Source organism: Salvia miltiorrhiza, chromosome 3 (assembly GCF_028751815.1).
Source record: "Salvia miltiorrhiza cultivar Shanhuang (shh) chromosome 3, IMPLAD_Smil_shh, whole genome shotgun sequence".
Classification (NCBI taxonomy): domain Eukaryota; kingdom Viridiplantae; phylum Streptophyta; class Magnoliopsida; order Lamiales; family Lamiaceae; genus Salvia; species Salvia miltiorrhiza.
This window is the reverse complement of record NC_080389.1, coordinates 49499133-49517495: the sequence shown is the minus strand read 5'-3', so window position 1 is coordinate 49517495 and position 18363 is coordinate 49499133. Positions and strand designations below refer to the sequence as shown.

Below are 18363 nucleotides of genomic sequence, written 5' to 3'. Positions count from 1 at the left end.
AAGTTAAGATGTCACTGAGGTGGTTCAACCGCTGCAACAGACCTGGTAGTGATAGCACTTGATCGTATATCCGTTTTAAATTTTAATTAGGATTTGGTTTTTTATTAATTTTTCTAGGCTAGATGCATAATATTAGACCTTCATTGGGATGTCTAACAAGCAAAATAGAATTTGTTACATGAAGAGGCAGATATGTATGGCCTTATCTGTAGTTTTCTAGCAATTAAAGTGTCTGACCTTTTTGAATATTTACTCTGGATATATTTGCCTGTTCATTTTGACAATTTCTAAAGTATTGCAACATTCCATACAGTTAATTCCAGAGTTCTGGTTTTAATAAAGAAACTTTCTGATCGGCTCGATTGTCTATGGTGTGGGCACATTTGATCAAAATAAGTATTGTAGGGTGCTTGATTCAGAGAGTAGTATTGCTGCTGCTAATTTGTAGATGAACTCTTTATAATGCGTAACCTATTAATGTTTTATGTTGATTGCTTGACCTTTAAATTCGAATACAACTTGGATAGTTGACGAGAGCCATCTCTGGCACTTTATCAGAGTATATGGATTACCGAGGAACATGGGAGGTGATATGTTATTAGTTTTATGCATGCTGAATGAAAGTTGTAGAGAGTTTGGAAATAATAGTTGGCACATTAATAAAGTGAAACTACTAGCATATCAGTGATATCACAATAAACTACTAGATGGTTTTAAAGAAGTTTGATGATGATGATGATGATATGATGGAAACATTAGCCTGATCTTAAGAACAAAGTTCAGGATTTGTTGAAACATAATTTGATAGTTGAGAAGGTAAAGTGGATGGCTGCATGAAGGTATCAACTGTCAAATATTCACTGCATATCTATATTGCTTATTTCTTTCTCCTTAGTTTTTCCCAAGTAATGTTTGAAAGTTGGTTGGCACCTGTTTGGTTACTAACTTATTATCTATTTGGAAAGATGTTCGGAAATTTGGTGGCACCCAGTTGGTTACTGACTCATAATCCATTTAGAAAGATGTTGGTGCTTTATGTATATCCATTAATCTATGCAATTGATGGTTTATGATACTTAATGGCTTATTCCATTGACTTGTGGAAGATGCTCTCAAAGAATATCTAGATTGTTTTATTTTCTTTCTATCCTTGATGTTGATCTATCGATTTTTTCTCTCTTGATTGTGTTTTGCAACTTGCTGAATCGTTCTGAGTGTATTATTCTACTTGGTGAACCTTTTCTTCCTTGGAAACAGGTAAACTTCAATATAGAATGCCCGGTGGAACGATTATCGAATGGAGTTTATTCCAATTGAGCGAAAAGACACAAGGAATTTGGTATGAGGTAGGGTGTGTAGCTAGTCCATTACTTAATTGACTTGGTTGCATGTGTTTATGCGTTTTTCTTTCTAAAATGTGAGATTGAGAAAGTGAAGTGATGTGGAAATTAGTTGTTCGCTCAAAACTTTTGAATAATAGCCGCTGGAAAGGGTTCCCATCCACTCCCAAAATAAAGGAATTGGACAAAGACCAAGATGTTAGGTTTTGTTAATGACTTTGCTCTATAGTGGGAAATGATGAGTATAAGTCTGCGTGGAGTCTTTGCATTTGTTTCCACTTGCTGCTTTCCTTTGTCCATAGTCGTGTGATGTAATTAAGGAGAATTGAGACTAGGGTTGCTGAAAAAGTAACCTAATCGATAGCACTATTCCTAACAATCGGTTCGAGGACTGTTCCGTATTGCAACGATTGGGAGAGTCTCGTGTCAGACGATAAATTATAAATATGTCAGTGGATATGGGCCTAGATGTATGGGGTATTGTTCGATGGATCTTGACCTATCACACGATCCGGTACAAGTCTTTGTGGAAATGGTTCGATGGTAAAGGCCTACTTGGGTTGGGTGACAACTAAGTTAGTCACTTGCGTGCTGTATATCCTTGACATATTCATGAAAATAATGTGATGGGAAATTACTGGGAAGTTTCAAATTAGGACTTTGTTGATGTTTTTATTTGATTACAATGATGCTGGAAATTTCGTTGCAGTTTCCTACAATTTGTTAATGCGTACAATAGGCTCTTGTTGACATAAATATAGCTAAGCAGATATTTGAAATTTCGAGGTCTTAATTTACCTATTTTTTTTTATAAATGATTCCAAAGTGCCTACTATAAAATACAATTAATTCTTTTATTAATTTGTTAATTGATGGAGTATATATTTGGTTCATTAGCTGCTTGTCGTCTCAAAGTCGCTTTAACTTGTTTTCACCGCATAGCATATAGGGAGAATAAGATGTGGGTCATCTCTGAATTGAAATATTATGGTGGAATCAATCGTAAGTGCGTTCTCAACGGCATTTTTAGCGCCTTAATTACGGGATTACGTGAGTGCTAAGTGTTAGTGCCTTGTACGTGAAATTTATTTAAAATAATAGTACTTGATAAATTAATAAATTCTATATGCTAATAAATTTTTCTTCTCCTAACTTGGGCCAGTTATAAAAATTATCAATTTTAATAAAATAATAATTATTTAGAGAACTTCTTTATGAATTCGCTAATGTTACTATAAATTAATAATTTTAAAATATTATAATTATGAATATTATCATAATTTGTTAAAATATGAATCTAACTTTTCTAATCATATTTAAAAGTTCTAGTGTCAAGTTCCGGTTGTAAAGAGTTGTCGTTGCTTTCAATGCTTCCCTTCATGTGATTGTTTGTTTTTAGCGGTTTCGAATTCTTGATCACCATTATGATCTCAAGTAATATCAACAATTTAATGATCGGTACTTGGATTTATTTAACTAAACATGCATGAATTTATTTAATTTAAATATGTTAGAATATTATCTCCTATTTATTTTACACTATAACTTGATCTAATATTAATAAATTGTTAATTTATTGGTATATTAATATTTCTCCGAATTAATAAAATTTCTAGGTCCCAAGTTATTAATTTATAGAGGTATTACCATAAGTTATATATTAGTATACTTTTATGGGGGTGGTTAACAAAAAATAATGCGTATCTATTGATTTCGTGTAGAAATATTTAAATTAAATACTTCAATTATCTACTGCCTTCTAGCATATGAAATTACTTATGATATAATAGTGATTATTATTCATAACTTTTTTTTGAAAAGGATTATTATTCATAACTTAGTAGACAGGGTTTGTATATTGGTGAGGCGGCAGATAACCAGCTCAGTTCGGGCTGCAAATAGTTCGGTGTATTAGACTAGGATTATCGGTGCATATGAAGAGACCAGGTCTCTTGCCACCTAGGATAATTGAAATTAAAAAAAAAAAAAAATTGATAAAGGAGGTGAAGGCCACGGTCGACCTTGTGAAAAAAGAGACCATGCATGGTCTCTCTCTCCTCAACTATCAACTAATCATATTGTAACACTTGTCATCATTTAATTGGGTGAGTAGATTTTATTAGAATAATTAATAAAAACAAGTATATCTTTTATATAAAATATTAAAAAAAATAAAAAATATACCAAAATTTATATTTTTTCATTCTCTATAAATAGAGACCACTCTTGCTATATTTCAATACACCTTCAAATTCTCTCATTTATCATTTTTACTTATAACTTCTATTATTTGTTTCTCTATTTTTTTCATTTTAATTTTTTTTTGTAATTTTTTAATTTATATTTAATATTATTAAAATTATTACGATTAAAACTAATAATAAAATAATTATATATAATGTTGTGGTTGGATGGTTGGGTGGTCATTGATAAACCAACAAAAATAGAAGTGGTTGGGTTTGGATGAATATTGGTGATGTGGAAGAGAGAGAAATTAATTAAATATTGAAGATGGTTGGATGGTTGGGTTGTTGGGTGGTTGCTGATAAACTTAGTCTTATAGTAGGAGTTTTTAGCATATTCGTTATTTTAATACTAAAATTATTTAGTATTATGATGTTATTATTTTATGGTAAATAGTTAACGTCTGTAGTGTAGTCCACCAGATGAAAATTCGAGAGACATCATTAGTTGTTTCCATGTCGATTATATCAATAACTTTTTATAATGTGAAAATACATATTTCTAAGAAGTCGGCACTGTCGACTATTTGTTGGGACAGAATACATTTAAATATTTGTACGATTAGATTAAATTTGATTTGATTTAAGGTATTGCTATAATGATTTAAACGGCTAAATATATAAATATACAAATGTTAAATATGTATGTAATACTAGTAGGTATGAGTAGTTAAAGAGCATGTTGATATAATACCGATGAAATATGGAATTATAAACAAATTGAGTTATACTCTGAAATGATTAATTTTGTCATAAAAAAATAACGTAACTAGTAATTTAAGAACTGGGTTTTTTTTATTTACTTTTTGACCGGAACATGGTTTGCATTATGGTAGGGTGTTTAATATTTAATTCTATTTGATCTAAGTTTAAATAATTAATTTCGATTGAAATGAATTTAAATTTTCCTCATATTCAAGTAATTCAGATACGAGTTCTAAGTTTGATTGATTTATTCTCTTACGCCGACCCACTTCAAATTTTTTTCCTATTTTTCTTTTTAATTTTAATAATAATAATAATAATAATAATAATAATAATAATAATAATAATAATAATAATAATAATAATAATAATAATTTATCGAATTATGGATTGATGATGTGTCAAACACATCTTTCCGAAATTTGTAGTTATCTACCGACATATGTTTAATCAAAAAACGATTACTAAGTCGTTAAGTATATGTGTGTAAACATATATCTCCTCGTATACACGTAACTGATGTGTTTGTATTAGAAAATGAAATGTATTTGCATAATAATTCATTAATACAAAAGATATGACTTATATAACTAAGAATTAATAGTAATTAATATTCAAACAATTAATTGTTTTGACAAGGCAATGGTGACAATTGTCATTATGAATTTATTGGAATGCGGCAGGGAGCGTTTGGACTGGGCCCAAATATATGGAGAATAATCCTTCTTTTAGTAATACAAGTAGTATATAGTAATTAAATAGAAATCAATATTAATAGTAGTACTCTAGTTAGTGTTGCCCAGAAATTAATAATTTGTCTCAGTACAAGAATTGAAAATATCGATGTTGTTCGTGACTTTGCAAACTGTTCCTTTCTTTTATTTTCTTAATAATATAAGTGGTTTGAATTAGACAAAAAAAAGACTATATTACCGGTTATTCGTCTTATTCCGTGGGAATGAGATTCAGTGTACCACACTTTATGTCTCACTTTGTGTTCCACTTTCAATTTTATTTATTTTATTATATATTTTTTCTTCAATTTCAACTTTATATGCTTTAGTTTAATTTTGTGATTATTAACTAGAGTTTATTCCATCAATCTAGGGTATATAATTATTTGTTATCATTTAATTTCACTTTTATTAGTTAATAATAGTTGATAAATTCAAAGCCATGGTATATACTTTTTAAAAAATTTAATTTTTTAAAATAAAAATTAAATATAATTCATAGTATCATAATAAATTTTATTTTTATAAAAAATATTTTTAAAATAATAGATATAAGAATGAGACACAATGGCACACATAAAATTGTGGGACACTGGATCTCATCTCTATTCCGTGGTACTTGTACTATGTCACCAAATTACATTTTATTTATTTAATACCTCCTTAATTAGTAGAGTCAGCAATCTTAAATCACCAACAGTTAACCTAAATACCAATTTTAATATATTCAACTCTCGTTTTTCTTCATCTGAACAGAATTCTTCCGTGTGTTATTTACTTTTTGCATGTTAAAATAAATATTGCGTACGGTCGTTGGTAACAACTGTAGATCTGGTCCAAGGCGATACACAAAAATGCAGATGGACCCTCAACTTCAAATTCACATTTCATTCAATCATGTTTTATAACAGTGATAAGCAAAGATATATGAATTTTAGGATGTGCGTGATCATAATAATAATCTAACTTCATAAGAGTGAGAGATTAGATATAGATCTCAAGCCTCTCACCCGAAAAGAAATACTGCTCAAGCTTCGCTTGACATATGAAGTATATACCAATGAGAATGAAAGAGAAAACACAATAAATTATCACTGTATTCTTATAAACTTTGAAATACTTATAATATCCTTACTTATTTTAATTGATAAGAATTACTTTATCAATTATACATACTCATATGTATGTATTTATTTATTTTGATATGAGATAAAATTAAATCATAGTACAAATTAATTTTGAAAGTAATTAATAAATTTAATCTATTTAGTAAAGAAAAGCAAATTCAATTTGACTTTTTGTATGTAGCGGATTTTAACACATACTCTCTCCGTCCCATTTGTATTGGGCCCCATCGCCATTTTGGACTGTCCCAATTGTATTGACCCCTTTCTTAAAATAGCAAAAATAAGGACTCATAAGTGGACAAAAGTAAAACACTCCACGGTCTCCACCTACTTAACTCATAAATAAAGATTTTCTTAATCTTCGTGCCCAAAAGTAAGGAGCCAATACAAATAGTGAAAGACAAATCTTTTGTCCTCACATGCGGTGGGTCCGGGCCGGATCAAATCAAACCAGCAGACAAATTTTCCTCTGACTACGCCCACACATCATCCGGTTTGGTCTCCGGTTCGACTATTTTTTTTAACCGCGTCTTGATCCTGACATGTATGAAAAGTATGATTTTTTAATTAAAAGTGTTAATTACATACATTAAAAGTGTTATTTGTAATATATTATTTACTTTTATACAAAATATTATTTATTTTTATATAAAATATCATTTGTATGTAATAAAAATATCACTTTTTGTTATTAAAAGTAACATTTGTTATGTATATATATATTATAACATAATTTATTTTTACAAAATATACTACTATCATTTATGAAGTATTAGTTGCATTTAAAAAATATCATTTTATATCATATTTTCATTTATTATTGATATAGGTATTATTTATTGTTAATAAAAGTATTACTCCATTTATTTATAAATAAAATTTTAAAAAATGTTTGGACCGGACACGTGTTTTTGGGCCGGGAGACCGGCTCGTGATGGAAAAACTCTGTACTAATTTATATCAATTGAATAAAGGAATTGGTGTTTGAGAAGTGGAGTCGGTTTAAGTAAAGAACAATCGTTTGATGCACGGAACACGAAAAGATAAAGGTGGTGAGTAAGAAAATGAACTTTTGGAATATTCAAACTACAAATCCTAATTGAACAGCATAAAACAAGGTTGCAAATGTTGACAAGTATTTTGCATCTGAACCAGAACTAGTTTCGCATGCAATAAATTAACCGCCTTCTTCTTCATTCTTTGCAAACTCCGTTCAAATTGCAGAACCAGTTTCTTGATCGTTAAGCTTTTGAGAAAATCATGTTATATTAATATATAAGCGATGATGATCCGTAGTTTAGAAAGGAATTAAAGGAATGAGCAGTGTGCACATTGAAGTTTCTTGGCAATTTCGTTAGTGTGCTGCATGCCTACTATAAGAAGACTTGCAGGCTAGCCTATTGAATGAAGTCTTACTCTTTCTGTATCCCAATTTTGAATAATAGTAATAATGTCGAGCAAACTGAAATATTCCTCCAAGGCTGCTTACTATGGTAGTGGAATTCAGTCAGTGCTGCTGGCTATCAGCACTTCCCCTCTCACCAAATCTCAGAGGAAATGGAGGGTTGCTTGCATTGTCATATACGTGTCCTTGTCCATGGCCAAACGCGTTGTTTCGCGTAAGGGGAAGAAGCTCAGCACCCCTCTTCTTCCTCCTCCTCACACTAGTATCCTTGAAATCAAGGCTGTTCTTGATGATGTTGAAGATGGTCAAGTGATGGATCAGAAAAGGCTTGCAGAAATGGTCAAGGCCAAGAAGCTGGACGGCTTTGGCGGCATTGCAGCCATAGCCAAGCTTCTTGCGACCAACACAGAGAGCGGCATCAATGGAGACGAGGAGGAGTTGACGAGGCGTCGTGTGGCCTTCGGGTCCAACACGTACGAGAGGGCGAAGCCCAAGGGGCTCATCCATTTCGTGGTGGAGGCGTTTAGGGACACCACCATTCTCATCTTACTGGCCTGCGCAGCTCTCTCGCTGGCCTTTGGCATCCGTGAGCACGGCGGCAAGGAGGGGTGGTACGAGGGCGGGAGCATCTTCGTGGCCGTGTTCCTGGTGGTGGCAGTCTCCGCAGCCAGCAACTTCCGGCAGGAGAGGCAGTTCGACAAGCTGTCCAAGATCAGCAACAACATCAAGATTGGTGTGGTGAGGCAGGGGAGGAGGCAGCACGTGTCCATCTTCGATGCCGTGGTTGGCGATGTGGTGTTCCTCAACACCGGCGATCAGGTCCCCGCGGACGGGGTGTTCGTGGACGGGCACTCGTTCCAGGTGGACGAGTCGAGCATGACGGGGGAGAGCGAGCACGTGGAGGTGGACTCAAGGCGAAACCCCTTCCTGCTGTCCGGATCCAAGGTTGCCGATGGATATGGTAAGATGGTGGTGGTGTCGGTGGGGATGGACACCGCGTGGGGCGAGATGATGAGCTCCATAACGCGCGATTCCAACGAGCAGACGCCGCTCCAGGAGCGCCTCAACAGGCTCACCTCCACCATTGGGAAGCTCGGCCTTGCAGTCGCCTTCTTCGTGCTCCTCGTCATGCTCGTCCGTTACTTCACGGGAAACACGCAGGATGAGAATGGCCGCAAGGAGTTCAATGGAGTCGACACGGACTTGAACGACAACTTCAACTCCGTTTTGAGGATCGTCTCAGCTGCAGTCACCATTGTGGTGGTGGCCATACCGGAGGGGCTGCCGTTGGCAGTCACACTCACACTTGCTTACTCCATGAAACGGATGATGGCGGATCAAGCAATGGTCAGGAAACTCTCTGCTTGTGAGACCATGGGATCAGCAACAGTCATCTGCACAGACAAAACTGGGACTTTGACACTCAATCAGATGAAGGTCACCAAATTCTGCCTAGGAGGCCACGATATTCGGCAAGATTCCATCGCCCCAAATCTTCTTCAGCTCTTCTATCAAGGAGTTGCTTTCAACACTACTGGTATGTATACTACTAATTAATAAGTTGAGTTGATGTGTTGATGTGTGTTTCTTTTTTCTTTCTTGAACTAATATATAAGGAAAAATAAAACAAATGTAGGCAGCATATATAAGCCTAAATCAGCAAGTGCTGTTGAGTATTCCGGCAGTCCAACTGAGAAGGCTATCCTCTCTTGGGCTGTTGAAGATTTGGGCATGGATGTTGAGAAGCTGAAGCAGAGCTACACAGTGCTCCACGTCGAGACCTTCAACTCAGACAAGAAACGGAGCGGGGTTTCACTGAGGAACGACGTCCAAAACTGCAGCTACGTGCATTGGAAAGGAGCTGCAGAGATGGTGTTAGCAATGTGTTCGAATTACTACCAACACACGGGAGAAATGAAGGCCATGAGCAAGGAGAAGATGAGCGAATTCGAGAATATCATACAAGGAATGGCAGCAAGCAGCCTCAGATGTATTGCATTTGCTTGCAAGCAAATAGAATATGAAAAAGAATCATCCACATCGAATGAAATCACTCTCTCCCAAAAAACTCTAACCGAAGAAAATCTAACACTGCTTGGCATAGTTGGGATGAAGGATCCATGCAGAAGTGGTGCAAAGAAGGCGATTGAATCCTGCAGATTTGCAGGAGTGGACATCAAGATGATAACCGGGGACAACATATTCACGGCCAAGGCCATAGCCACGGAATGTGGGATACTCGACCCAAACCAGCACGTTGCAAACGGGGAAGTAGTGGAAGGCATTGAGTTCAGAAACTACACAGACGAAGAGAGAAGGGTGAAGATCAAGAAGATCCGAGTAATGGCAAGATCCTCCCCTCTGGACAAGCTTCTGATGGTGAGGTGCCTGAAACAAGCAGGGGAGGTGGTGGCAGTGACGGGAGATGGAACAAACGACGCCCCTGCATTGAAGGAAGCCGATGTAGGGCTATCAATGGGGATCCAAGGCACGGAGGTGGCCAAGGAGAGCTCAGACATTGTGATCCTAGACGACAACTTCTCCTCAGTGGCCACGGTGTTGCTGTGGGGGCGGTGCGTCTACAACAACATACAGAAGTTCATCCAGTTCCAGCTGACGGTGAACATTGCAGCATTAGTCATCAACTTCATAGCTGCAGTCTCAGCAGGGGATGTGCCCCTCACTGCTGTGCAGCTGCTGTGGGTTAACCTCATCATGGACACCTTGGGCGCTCTCGCCTTGGCCACGGAGCGCCCCACAAAGGAGCTCATGCACCGGCCCCCCGTGGGCCGCACTCAGCCCCTCATCACTAACATCATGTGGAGGAACCTGCTGCCTCAGGCCCTCTACCAGATATCCATTCTCTTGATCTTGCAGTTCAGAGGCAGGCAGATCTTCCAGGTAAATCAGCAGGTAAAGAACACTCTCATATTCAATACTTTTGTGCTTTGCCAGATTTTCAATGAGTTTAACTCGAGGAATTTGGAGAAGAAGAATGTGTTTAAAGGGATTCATAGGAATAAGCTGTTTGTTGGGATCATTGCTGTCACTATTGTGCTGCAGTTTGTGATGGTGGAATTCCTCAAGAAGTTTGCTGATACAGTTAGTTTGAGTTTGGGGCAATGGGGGATTTGTGTTGTCATTGCAGCTGTCACATGGCCTATTGGTTGGCTCATGAAGTTTGTGCCTGTCACAGACAAACCATTCCTAGATTACTTAAACTTGTTTTAGTTTGTTTTAGTGGTAGAGCTTCCTCTCTTCTAAATTATTTTTTCATTTTCTATTCCCGTATAACCAACATACGCCACATACATATTGATGATATCATTTATGTACGTGACATGTATTGGTTATAAGAGAGAAGAAGATGAAAAATGGATTTATAATAGAGGATTTCTTTTTCGATTAGTAACTTGTGCGTGTAATATTGTAATGAATTCTAGTTATTAAATTCGGGATGAATAGTGTCTTGCAATTTCATGTGTGTCACTATATCCCACTCTTTTAATTATTATTTTAATAATAATTGTTATAAAAATAAAATTGACTATAATACTATGAATATATACTTAACTTTTATTTTAAAAAAGGGTTAATAGCCGGAAAATACACGAACTTTCACGAAATTTGCAAATTGCACATGAGCTTCAAAAATAGCCTCAGAATACATCACTTTTTAATTTTGTTGCAAATTGCACACGGCGAAATTTCCGGCGAGGAATAGGTTTGACCGGTGATTACGTGGACATTACATGGCATATTGTGTGGCTTTTTTACACGCTAGCAAGCCACGTGAGCAAAACGAAGTCGTTTTGATATTTTGAAGAATTTACTAAAAAAAAAAAAAAAAATGCAACCTTATCCGCCTCCCTGCTTCTCCAGCGAGGAGCAGCTGCGCCGTGACCTCCCCTCTTCCACCTCCACTCAACCGCCGCCTCCACCTCTCACCTTCTCCGACCAACACAACGTCGCGTCTCTATTCGCCTCCATCAAACCCCTCCTCTCCAACAGCGTCACCGCCTTCATCCTCCTCCACAGCCAGAAGCGCCATGGCTGCAGCCCTCCGCCACCACCGTCAGATCTGGGGATTTTCCCCTTTTTACCCCCAGCGATGCGCCGCCGCCTCTATCAGTGGCAGAGCCACTGCCACCTCTCACCTTCTTCAACCTACACAACGTCGCGTCTCTGTCCGCCTCCATCAAAACCCTCATCTCCAACAGCGTCGCCGCCTTCATCCTCCTCCACCGCCAGGAGCGCCATGGCTGCAGCCCTCCACCGCCACCGCCAGATCTGGGGATTTCTCCCTTTTTACCCCCAACGATGCGACGCCGCCTCTATCAGTGACAGAGCCACTGCCACCTCTCACCTTCTTCGACCCACACACACCATACAACAACAAACCCCAGTTCGCGCCTGCTCTGGTCCATCGCCTCCACCAACCAAACCACCGAAGAAGGTGCGGTGTCCAGACGGGAAGGCGCCGTTGGTCCATCGCCTCTCACCTTTTTTTATTTTTTAATTTTTATTTTTTATTTTTTATTTTTTTTAATTTATACTACTCAAAACGACGTCGTTTTGAATGCTGGTGAGTCCACGTCCGAAAATTTCGGGAGCCACGTCACCACCGACCAAGGTGGTGGTCAACGCTTGTGCAATTTGCAACAAAATTAAAAAGTGATGTATTCTGAGGCTATTTTTGAAGCTCATGTGCAATTTGCAAATTTCGTGAAAGTTCGTGTATTTTTCAGCTATTAACCCTTTAAAAAATTATATACCATAACTTTTAATTCATCAATATATTATTAGCTAATTAAAATAAAATTAAACGGTAAAAAATAGCTATATATCCTAATTAGATATAATAAATCCTAGTTAATAATCATAAAATTAAACTAAAGCGTACAAAATTGAAATTTGAGAAAATATATATCTATAAAAAAAATTGAAAATTAAATACAAATATGATACATTGAATCTCAATCCATTAAATTCACACGGCGCATCACATTAAATTCTTGTTATTAAATTGATGGAGCAACACCTTAATTTATTAATTAAAACATTGAATAGTTTTTTTTGCAATTATACTTGCGTCGGCACATTTTCACTAATTTACGAAAATGTTGAAATGATAGTGTATATTGAAAATATTTATCTATAATAATATAGAGAAAAATTTGTTAGATTCTTTATTTTGATAGATTTCATATTCCAATGCTTGCTAAATGGTGGAATATGCCATAAAAACAGAACAACAATTATATTTTATAATAGGGTTAAGGTGCAGATAAGCCCTTGTAGTATAGGTCCTTATAGCGTATTGCTCCTCATACTTACTGTGTGTGCAAATAGGCCCCCAAAGTCCGAAAAATCGATCAATTAAACTCGTTTGACTAACCGCAGTTAGTCAAACGTTAGTCAATGTTTTTTTTTAACCCCAATTTCTTTCTTCTTTCAATTTCTACCCCCAATTCCAATTTAGTCACTCCTACATCTTCCTTAGCCTATCTTTTCTTCCGACGGAAATTGCAGAATCCGGCACACCACATCGCACCCCAACCGTTGCCTCTCTGCTGCGAGCCACCTTCCGGTAGAAATTGCAGAAGTCACTCTCTCTTGGGGGTTAAAAATAATTACTAACATTTGACTAACAGCAGTTAGTCAAACGGATTTAATTGATCGATTTTTCAGAGCTTGAGGGCTTATTTGCACACACAGTGAGTATGAGGAGCAATACACTATAAGGGCTTATACTATAGGGGTCTATCTGCACCTTAACCCTTTATAATAAGTCAACTTTATAAACCATGAAGCTTATATTTTTCATCTATTAAACAAAACAACCCTCCATCCGTCCTAAAAAATAGTTATTTTTGCTATTTTGATGCGTTCACGAAAATGAGCTTATTTTCATTTATAAATGATAATGTTGCTCTTGCAAAATAGAGTTTGTTGGACTAATTGTTTGAACAATAAATCAATAAATTACTTATGAAAAACAGTAAAGCGGCAAAATTTAAAATACACATAATGAAATAACTTTATACTTCAATTTGATTAATTACAGTTGTGAATTCACTATAAAAATCCTTTTTACAATGAATTACACGATCTAAGAATCCTCTTACTAAGTAGATCCGATAAGAAAATAAATCTCTTCTAGTCTTATCATCAGGGCTGTCAAAATGGGCCCAAAATGACTGGGCTCGACGACCAACCCGTCTCATCTGTAGTTTTGACCAGGTTGGGCTACGAATTTAAAAGCCCAAAAAAATACCGGGCCTACCTGGTCCGGTCGGGCCAAGTGGGCGACAGACAAAAAAAGCTCATCGGACTTTCGGGCCAAATTGGCCCGTAAATTTTGTTCAATGATTAAGTAAAAATCCCATCGAGTCCAGCTCAATAATTTTAAGAATTTTGCAAGTAATCCGAATTAAGTTTTTATGCACGGACGGACTAAATGTAAGTGAATGGAAAATTACCCAAGCTTTGCGACATTGGCTAAGTTTCCAAAACAGCCACCGGAGATTAGAGAAATTAGAGAGCATGGATGCGAACGCCAGAGGAGACCAAGTATCAGGCTCTTCTTCACCAGGGCTCACTGCGAAGACCCCCTTAATCTCGTCGAGTTCAACTTGAACATACTCTCCAAAATTTTCATTGAAAAAGTCATTGAAATCGAAAACCAAGTTCCATTCAACACTTTCAGGAGTGAGCTTAAAAAAAAACAAAAAATTATAAGTTTATATATGTGTGTGTATATAAATATATGTTAAACAAAATTGTATAGCTAATGAAAATTGGTTTAACTGTTAAATTATTTTAGATGATTATCTTCATAATTCTATTGCTAGACTGATGATGCCTTTATTGCATCATGTTACATGAGGCAGAATTTGCAGCAGCTTTATCTGTTTCTATGTTTTTCTTTTTTGTTGTGTAGGCTGCTGGAGCAAATCTGAACACTTTATTTCGGTTGGGATTCGCTCTCTCTCAAGAACAGTTGGGATTCGCTCAACATCGTGTTGGTTTTGCTCGCCATTCTCTGCGGCGTCTTCACGCGACGTAATGACGAAGCTCCGCCGTCCGAAGAGGAGATATTGCTGTTGAAGATCGCCGAATTTCAGCTACAGTGACTACTGTTTTGAATTTTTGGCTAGACCTAGCATTTCTCCCTTTCCAAAATATATATTGCCGCCACCGCTGTCTCAGTTAAACGTGCGCCGTGACTTGGCTCATTCCGAAGATTTGAAAATTTCGAGAGGGAAGCTTTGGTAGTGCAACAGATTCCGGTGAAGGATTCGCGTTTGCTCAAAGGGTTCCAATGGTTGGTTGGTTCCCGCCGCCGTCTTTGGCTTCCGGTGGACTCAGTTCACCGGGCGACAGAGGTGCGCTCAATCTGCCGGTTGTCTCTACCAATTTTCTCCCAAATACTCTACGTTCCTCCTTGGTTGTAGGAGAGCACTCCGAGACCGCTTCTCTGGATCGAAGTTCGGGTGTTGCTGCTCCGCCCGCTGGTGCGTTGCCTGCGGAGCGGATCTTTACCAAACAATCTAAGCAGCCTCAATCTTTTACTACTCTACCAAACCCTACGATGGCCCCCCAAAACCCTAACATGTTCAATGCTCAAAACCCTACCCTTGAGGGTTTGTCTGCTGCTGCCGCTGAGAAGGAGAAAACACAGCATACTTCCTACGCTGACATAGCGATGAATCGATCTCAACGCCGCACTGATCTTGCTGCTCATCACTTTCACGCGTTAAGGCCAACAAAAGACGGAGATCTCTTCTACCTTAAGATACCGCAGGAATTATATGAGAGGGAGGTGCGCTCGGAATTCTCTTTTGCTCTTACGGGTCGTCTTTTGTTCCACAAGGGAGTCCGACATTTGCCTGCTCTGGCGATCAAGGAGGAGTTACAGAAGTTATGGAATATCGAGGCGAACTGGAAATTTATACCCCTCGGTAAAGGGTATTATACGCTGGCTTTTAACAATGCTGTTGATAAAGAGAGAGCAAAACATAAACTGGTTTGGGAGCTATCATGCAGTCATATCCGTTTGAGAGAATGGGCAAAGAACTTTGACACGTTTAAGGAGCACTCCTCATTGGCGAATGTCTGGGTTAGGATACACTACCTTCCTATTGATTATTGGAATCCAGAAATCCTCGCTGGTATTGGTCGGTTGGTCGGGCACACTCTAAAAATCGATGGAGCTTCGGTTCGCCTAGATTTTGGTCAATTTGCTCGAATGTTGATTGAGCTGGACATGTCCAAACCTCTCCCGACTACTCTTCTCATCGATGGAGGTTCGTTATCTTTCCATGTTGAGTTTACTTATGAAAACCTGCCTTTCTATTGTTCTAGGTGTAAGATTACAGGTCATTCTCTTGATAAATGCCGTAAGAAGGCTCTAGTTGAGAGGGCTGCGAATAACGGAGACTTGAAGCACAAGGAAATGGTGGGGGCGAGCTTGGTTGGTTTGGAACAGCAGGCTGTTAAACAGCAGATGGTTAAAGTTTGGCAGCCGACTTTGGAAAATAAGGCTGGGAAACCCTTGGAGTTTATTTCGAAAGGGGAATCACATTTCAGAGACATGGATGCTTAGAGTTTGCAAACACACGTTCAGCAAATTCAGCAGCAACAGTCTAACCATCGGAGCTCTCCGTTACAACTTGATCAGTCCCAGTTTCCTCCGTCTTCTGGAAACCGGTTCGAGATTTTAGATTCAAATTTTGGGGCTGGTGAATCTTTGGATTCTCAGCAGCAGGCTTCTGGCAGCCAAGAACAGCCGCCCGTTCAACAGATTCGACAACAACATTCTAACCGTCGGAACGCATCGACACAGCTTGATCAGCATCGGTTTTCTCCGGCTTCTGGTCATCGGCTCGAGACTTCAGATTCGGGGTTGTATGGAGCAGGTGACATCTCGGATCCAAAGCCGATTTCACCGACGTCTGGCCGTCCTTTGCCTGCTCAGCGGATTTGTGACCTGGGGGCTTCTGACGGTGGTGAGGACAGAGGTACTTATGGGCCAGATTTGTTGGCTTCTGGTTTGCGACCTGTTGAGACTTCGGCCTATGATCAGGTTTTGGTGGAGAATGCGACTGAGGAAGACTCGGATGGGGCGGACAGCTTGGCTGATGAGGATTGTGGTCGCGAATCTCAGGATCAGACTTTGCAACCATTTGAAGATGTTACTTTGGAAAATGCTCAGAAAGCTCAGTGTTTGGAGCAGATTTCAGCGATTCCTATGCCGGATCATGTTCCCACTGTCAAACGTGGTCGGGGACGTCCGTCTAAGCTGGAACAGGCGTCTAGGGCAGCTGAGAAGATTGCCAAAAATGGTGGGGATAGCATCAAAAATAGGCTAAGAAAACCGGGGGACTTGGGAGCAAAGTCGAGGGAGATTGTCACGACTAGTTATCCTACGAAATTCCTTGAACGGGTCAACGAGGCTCAAGCCAGAGGGGCTACTCTACAAAATTTCGTGGTCTCGAGCTCTTCTTCGAAGGCTTCTCAAATCATGTCTGGATTTTCTAATAAAAAATGGGGTGACATGGTTGATGAGGATATCCTTCCCGGAAGGAAGGAACACTCAAACATTTCTCAATGAATGTTCTGACTTGGCATATCAGTGGTAGTTGTTGGCTTGTTGTGCGGTTGCTGGGTTGGCTTCTTGTTGGCATTGTTCTTTGGTCGGCCTTTTCTTTTCTAGGCGGGGTCAGTCTGTTTTGCAGTTGTTTTCTTGTTACTGGTTTGTGTGGGCCGGGCCTCCTAGGGGCAATGGTTCGGCTGGAGCTTTTGAGGAGGCTCCCCTCGCTCACCGCCAGTTTTTTGTTTCTTCTTAGACGGGCTCTCTTTTTCCGCGTTAAGGGATCCCCCTGGGGTTTACCTTAATGAGGTTTTTATGAGGCCTGGCCCTCAGATGCGTTTGTGCTCTCTTGGGTGTAGGTTCTTTTTTCTTTCGTTTTAATAAAATTTCTATTTCAGCAACATGTTACAGGATGGTCCTTTAAGGATAGAGGCCACATCCAGTGGTTCAAACTCTATAATATCCAAGATTGTTAACTTGGTGAGCTCTCTCTCTCTCTCTCTCTCTTACATGTGCACTTTGGAGTGTAGCAGGATTTCAAGTTGAAGACAATAATTACTCTCATAACATGATACATGACAGCGGGAGTATAATTTTATCCATTTGTTTTAAAGTTGAACTCTCAAGCTTTTATGCTTACAGATCACGACCTGAAGAACAAGACTGAAAGATCAACTGAGCAGTATGCTAAAGCTAGTCTGCAATGTTTTAAAGATTTCGCTAAGTTAAAATCACGAATTGATGGAAGAATCAGTTTCCACAAACTGATTGAAGGACTCAGACTGGCACACACTTGAAAGTAGATTTGCCACGTCAACCCTACGAGTCAGATATTTAAAAGTGAAAGCATCCTCGAAAATGTGTAAAGCAAAGAGAACATTTAATGCTAAGGATTCTGTATTGAATGAAGATCCCGCTTTTATATAGGAAATTACAACATAGTACAAGGATATCATGAGAATGTCAACATCCACCTTATACGGATCCACAAACGACTCGCTGCACTGCTGAAATAGGAATTTTATTAAAAAGAAGAAAAAAGAGAGAAAAACCCCTGAAAGCACAGACGCTAACAGAGGGCCGGGCCAAAAAGAAACGAAAAAAAAAAAAACAAGATAAAAACCACAGGAAACCCGCAAAAGACCACGGGTGGACAAAAACCGAAACTAAGAGGAGAAATCTAAAAAGGCATCATCGTCCCCAACATCGTCGTC

General features: G+C 38.4%; 2 protein-coding genes across 3 annotated transcripts in view; both read left to right on the top strand.

The window, feature by feature from the left end:
* Positions 1-18363, top strand: part of LOC131016333 (uncharacterized) — a 609307-nt gene that overhangs the window by 4397 nt on the left and 586547 nt on the right. Inside the window, exon 2 of one of the 2 annotated variants that reach the window (XM_057945023.1) lies at positions 1258-2119. The exons of the other annotated variant lie outside the window; for it this stretch is intronic. The gene's annotated coding sequence lies outside the window, so the exon portion shown is untranslated. Of the gene's footprint in view, positions 1-1257; positions 2120-18363 lie in introns of those variants that run through there. 2 annotated transcript variants of the gene reach the window in all.
* On the top strand, positions 7223-11029 carry LOC131016308 (calcium-transporting ATPase 12, plasma membrane-type). The gene is made up of 2 exons (XM_057944982.1): positions 7223-9091; positions 9191-11029. Exons 1-2 carry the CDS (start codon positions 7600-7602, stop codon positions 10783-10785), a joined length of 3087 nt encoding a protein of 1028 aa, XP_057800965.1. The 5' UTR covers positions 7223-7599; the 3' UTR covers positions 10786-11029.

Bases quoted from the DNA above. Each gene is read 5' to 3' on its own strand.
- LOC131016308 (XM_057944982.1), top strand. From the start codon at position 7,600: ATGTCGAGCAAACTGAAATATTCCTCCAAGGCTGCTTACTATGGTAGT. The intron at 9,092-9,190 runs GTATGTATACTA...AAACAAATGTAG, and splicing joins AGTTGCTTTCAACACTACTG to GCAGCATATATAAGCCTAAA.